At 38.8% G+C, this 5,941-nt stretch overlaps 1 protein-coding gene across 1 annotated transcript; it reads left to right on the top strand.

Moving 5' to 3' along the window:
• The first annotated feature begins 296 nt into the window (after positions 1-296).
• On the top strand, positions 297-1,260 carry LOC110318759 (olfactory receptor 4F15). Its single transcript, XM_021194013.1, has one exon. It carries the CDS (start codon positions 298-300, stop codon positions 1,258-1,260), a length of 963 nt encoding a protein of 320 aa, XP_021049672.1. The 5' UTR covers position 297.
• The last annotated feature ends 4,681 nt before the right edge of the window (positions 1,261-5,941 follow it).

The following is a 5,941-nucleotide window of genomic DNA, read 5'->3' as shown; positions in this document are numbered from 1 at the left end:
GAATATCCTGGACAAGAAGAAATAGAAAATATCCATTTAATGCTAAGCAACAGCATAGAATACACCAGTCTAGAGATGAAATTAATTTAACAGTAGTAGTTAGTTGTAAAAACTATGACGCTGTACAGAAATCAACTGACCCATCTAAGTGGAAGTTAGTATATATGATAGAGATAATGTTGCTGTGTGTAATATTAATGTATTAATTACCTCCACAGTTTCAGGCTTTCCTTCTTAAACATTAACTTTTGCCTCAGTAAATTGTTCTCGTTTTTATTCTCCCCTCAGCAAATACGAATGCTGATTCTGACGTCGGAAGCAATGTATGGGATGAATTGCTCTGTAGTATCAGAGTTTGTGTTCCTCGGGATCACTAATATATGGGAGGTTCAGTTTTTACTTTTTTTCTTCACCTTGCTGTTCTACTTTGCAAGTATGATTGGCAACCTTGTCATTGTGCTCACTGTAACCTTGGATCCTCATCTGAATTCCCCCCTGTATTTCCTCTTAGCTAATCTCTCAGTCATTGATATGATATTCTGCTCGATTACAGCTCCTAAGATGATCTGTGACATTTTCAAGAAACACAAAACTATCTCCTTCTGGGGATGTATAACTCAGATCTTCTTCAGTCATGCAGTTGGGGGCACTGAGATGGTGCTGCTCATAGCCATGGCCTTTGACAGATATGTAGCCATATGTAAGCCTCTGCACTACCTGACCATCATGAGCCCACGAGTGTGCCTGTTCTTTTTAATCACGTCCTGGGTCATTGGTCTTATTCATTCAGTGGTACAATTAGTGTTTGTTGTAGACTTGCCTTTCTGTGGTCCTAATACACTGGACAGTTTTTACTGTGACCTGCCTCGACTCCTCAGACTTGCCTGCACAAACACTCAAGAGCTTGAGCTCATGGTCACTGTCAACAGTGGGCTCATTTCTGTGGGCTCCTTTCTTCTACTGGTCATTTCCTATATTTTCATTCTATTCACTGTTTGGAAACATTCTTCTGGTGGATTGTCTAAGGCCCTTTCCACTCTTTCAGCACACATCACTGTGGTCATCTTGTTCTTTGGGCCACTGATGTTTTTCTATACTTGGCCTTCACCAACATCACACCTTGATAAATATCTTGCTATCTTTGATGCATTTATCACTCCCTTTTTGAATCCAGTCATCTATACATTCAGGAACAAAGACATGAAAGTGGCAATGGGGAGACTGTGGGGCTATCTTAGGCATTACAGGAAAATGTCATAAATGGTTTGACTGTGATAATGGAACTATAGATACTCCATCATGGACATTTCAAAGAAGGTACCATGGATTATCAGAGAAAGTCCCAAGATTTATGCAGTGCTATATGCTCAAAAATATGCTAAATATTAATCAGCTACACTATTACAAATGCTATTAATGATTGACACTCTGTACATCAGAGTATGAATAACAGTTTAGTGTCATTTATAACTTGCTATCCTTAAAGTCCATGATCTAGAGAAATTTCCAACCATAAATCAAAGAATAATATTTTATCATTTTTCTGTAGTAGTATACAGACATGTGATTTTTAATCTGCTTACTACCTCCCTTGATCTTAGGATTTTTTTTAAAAAAAAATTCTGTTTGTTTCCACTGATCTAATCTCTGTGTGTCTAACCTCTTTATCATATGTCTCTGTTTTTCAGTCTAGAAAATTTTTGGACCTGTGTGTAGAATAATAGGATTGAAAATTAGAGTAATTGAACAACACGGTTTGTTCCAATCTCCTTAAGTTTTAAATGTTAGGAATAAAGAATACATTCTAAAACAGATTGATGGAACTTTCCCAGAGGTTGGGTGGAAACAATAATAAAGTGACCAGGAAGAGTCAGACTCAAGGAACCTTGATGCTGAACACCACAGAAGTGCCCTTTCATTTTCAGATGGGCTGTGTATTTCAATTGGTACCCATATTTCACTCTTTCCTAAAGCTGTATATCTCCCTTGTATCCTCCCTCTGTGTAAAGAGTCATTTTCATGTGGCATGATGTAGCCATTTCTAATGCCTTTTCTAACTTCTCCCACCATCATACTTTTCCTGGCTCAGGCCCAGTGAAAGGTGAATTTTAGACCATCGCTTTAATTATGGAAAAAGGAAAGCTTCATATTAAACAGTATTCTCTTGTCCAGAATGACATTCTCAGAGACTCTAGATCAGAGTCTAGATACAAATCTGATGTACTTTGTATGCTTATGTAGATGCTCTTTTGCCCCTTAAATTACCAACACATAATCATCTTGACATTTTTATGGTATAAGGCAAGAGCTCTATCTGGTTTTCCTTGGATGAATAGCAATTTGTTCGATTTCTTTCCTTTGAATTGAAACAAAATACTTTGTACACTAAATTACTTTGTATATTGGGATCAATTACTGAAATTTGTTTTATTCACTATCTGATTTCTTTATTGAGCTGTCTATATAATAATTTTTCATATTTATTTTTATGTGTTCATATGTGTGTACACATCCTGTATGTGTACAGATACCCACAGAAGCAAGATGCACACAAACTGTTGTGAGCTGCCTGATGTAGGTACTGGGAATCAAACTTAGGCCATCCAGAAAAACAGCAAGCATTCTTAACCTCTGAGCCATCTCTGCAGTCTCAATATACACTGTACTATTTCGATGATTGTCAATTAATGGTTAGTTTTAGCATTTCGTCTAAAAAAGTCATCTTCCTATATATAGTTTCCTTAATCACTGCAATGTGTTTTTTTGTTGTTGTTGTTCACATTAATTGTACAAGTCATATACTTTGGATTGATTATCCCTTCCTCAGGGAAATGTGATTGGTCTGGTGTTTATTCCGTAGAAGTCATATAAATCATTATGGTTCTTTCTCAAAAAAGTAAATAGAAAAATTGATGTCATTCAAATATGTACAAAAATTTCTTTTTGTTTAAAATGTGTATGGCTAATTCTCTAACATGGTTAATAAAGATTTGAAAGAAGTCTATTAATTGATACTTCCTTCTGGGATGATGAAGTTGCGATAACGTCTCATCACTTGTGCCTGCGGAGATACGGGAGGCAGAGACAGAGATATTACCTGGAAGCTCACAGGTCAGCTAGCCCGAGGAATACAGAAATAGACACATTGAGGGGAAGGTGAAAACCAAATCCCAAAATTGTCTCTGACTGACACAGGGCTGCAGCTCTCTCTCTCTCTCTCTCTCTCTCTCTCTCTCTCTCTCTCTCTCTCTCTCTCTCATATATTATCTGTAATACATTATTCAACCATAAAAAGGAATGCTGTCCTATCATTTGGAACAAACTGGATGGAGCTTCAGGACATGTTACATAAATAAGCTAGACACAAGAAAGACAGGTTCCACATTTGTCATATATATAAAGTAAAAACATTATAATGTCGACCTGAAAGTAGAAGACTGACTACTAGATATGGCATGGGAGAGAAGACTGGTATTCTAGGGCAAATCAAATATTTTGTAACCATGTTTGAAACAGATATTAATTTTCATTTTTGTGAGACATAATCTCATGTAGCCTTGAGCTTGCTGTGTAGTAAAGAATGATCCCCCTGCCTTACTCTCCCAGGTACTGGGATTAAAACTGTGTCCTGCCACACTCAGCAATAACATACATAGTGATGAACAATGAGCTAAACTTTTAGGAGAAGTATATGTTCTCACTGATTAAAGTACAATAACTTGCATCTGACACCAGGAAGAATTATCACCTGAAAGAAAATGTCAAGAAGAGGATATTGTTTTGAGCTTTTAGTATTTTCTTAGTTAGTATTGAAAGGGAGCTCCTGACAAAAATGTCCGAAGCTCTAAATCACCCATTTTTTTCAAATTTTACTCTAGTCACGCACTAAGGTTTTTGGTGTGCTTGAAGAAGATGATGCCATTGGTGCAGGTTGAGCAAGCGAGGTATTTAAAAACTGTATTTCAAACTCCATTCAAAGAGGTTCATATGGAAGAAATTAATCATAAGACACAAGTTCACTTCAAAGCATAGCCCGGCAATTCTGCGGAGAACACGAAATTGGTTACACTTAACTGTTATTTTGACAAAAAATTCTTTAAATTATTATTTGAGGTTTTGCAAAATCTGCTTTCAGAATTGTAAGAGAATCTACTCATAAAATTGAAGTTGATTCCTATTTTCCAAGTGTTAATAAATCCCTTATCAAATTGAACACTAGTCTGGAGGAATCTTTGTTGGTGGGGGTCTATAAGTGTACCGAAAGGTTTTTAGAAGCATCTATGTACTATGCACTAAATGCCATCTACCAGAACTACTGCTATGACAATCAAAGTTGCATGAAATTGTAGCAAAGTCTTTTGTTGGCAGTCACTGCCAGCAGGAAAATGCCACTGTATAGTCAGGACTATTTCAGGGTCTAGGTGGGAAAGAGGTATACTTTACTAATACCACAAGAGGAAAAACAAAGCCTTAGTTTGAGGTCTTGCTATAGCCAGGAAATATACCTGTATGGTAGATGTATTTATAATCTTATTCTTCTCTGTGCTGACATAATTTTATACCTCTTTGCTACTAGTTTGGAAAAATACTATTGAAATATCAATTTTCAGCATGATTTTTCTTTTTTCTCCTTCCTTCCTTCCTTCCTTCCTTCCTTCCTTCCTTCCTTCCTTCCTTCCTTCCTCCCTCCCTCCCTCTCCCCCCTCTTTATAACTCTAGATTTTATTCCCCTCCTGGTCCACTCTCTGACTATTCCACCTCCCATACCTCCTCCCTGCCACCCTGCTGCCTCCATGAGGATGTCCCACCCCTAACCCTCACCCCACCAGACGCCTAAACTCCCTGGTTCTTCAGCCTCTTCAGGGTTAGGTGCATCTTCTCTGGCTGAACCCAGACCCAACAATCCTTTGCTGTATATGTGTTGGGGGCCTCATATCAGCAGGTTTATTCAGCCTAGTTGGTGGTCCAGTGTTTGAGAGATCTCGGTGTTCCAGGTTAAATGAGTCTGTTGGTCCTCCTATAGGGTAGCCCTCCTTCTCAGCTTCTTCCAGCTTTCCCTTAATTCAACCTCAGGGGTCAGTAGCTTCTGTCCATTGGTTGGATGAAAATATCTGCATCTGACTCTTTCAGCTGCTTGTTGGGTCTTTTGGAGGGCAGTCATGATAGGTTTCTTTTTTGTGAGCATTCCATAGCCTCAGTAATAGTGTCAGGCCTTAGGGCTTCCCCTAGAGCTGGATCCCACTTTGGACCTGTCACCAGACCTTCTATTCCTCAGGTTCCTTTCCATTTCAATCCTTGCAGTTCTTTAAGACAAGAACAATTATGGGTCAGAGTTTTGACTGTGGGGTGGCAACACCACCCCTCACTTGATGCCTTGTCTTTCTGCTGGAGGTTAGATCTACAAGTTGCTTCTCCCCTACATAGGGCATTTAGTCCTTATAGTCTCTCATCTCCCAGGTACATTCTGGTACATTCTGGTACATTCTGGAGGGTTCCCTCAACCTCCTACCTCACTAGTTTGCCTGCTTCCATTCTTTCTGCTGGACCTCGGGTTCTTTTCCCTCACCCAATACCAGATCATGTTCCCCTCTCCCCACCCCTATCCCCTTTTTCTTCCAGGTTCCTCCTTCCCTCCCCCCTTGAGTTTGCTTTCATCTCCTTAGATGCAGAAAAAGCAGTTGACAAAATACAACACACCCTCATGTTAAAAGTATTGGAGAGATCAGGAATTCAAGGCCCATACCTAAACATAATAAAAGCGGTATCTAGCAAACCAACAGCCAATAGTAAATTAAATGGAGACATACTTGAAGTAATCCCACTAAAATAAGGGACCAGACAAAGGTGCCCACTCTCCCCATATCTATTGAATATAGTACTCGAAGTGCTAGCTAGAACAATAAGAGAACAGAAAGAGGTCAAGGGATACAAATGGCAAAGA

Source organism: Mus pahari, chromosome 3 (assembly GCF_900095145.1).
Source record: "Mus pahari chromosome 3, PAHARI_EIJ_v1.1, whole genome shotgun sequence".
Taxonomy (NCBI): Eukaryota; Metazoa; Chordata; class Mammalia; order Rodentia; family Muridae; genus Mus; species Mus pahari.
Note: the sequence above shows the minus strand (reverse complement) of the source record. Positions and strands in the feature narration are given on the sequence as shown.

Bases quoted from the DNA above. Each gene is read 5' to 3' on its own strand.
- LOC110318759 (XM_021194013.1), top strand. From the start codon at position 298: ATGCTGATTCTGACGTCGGAAGCAATGTATGGGATGAATTGCTCTGTA.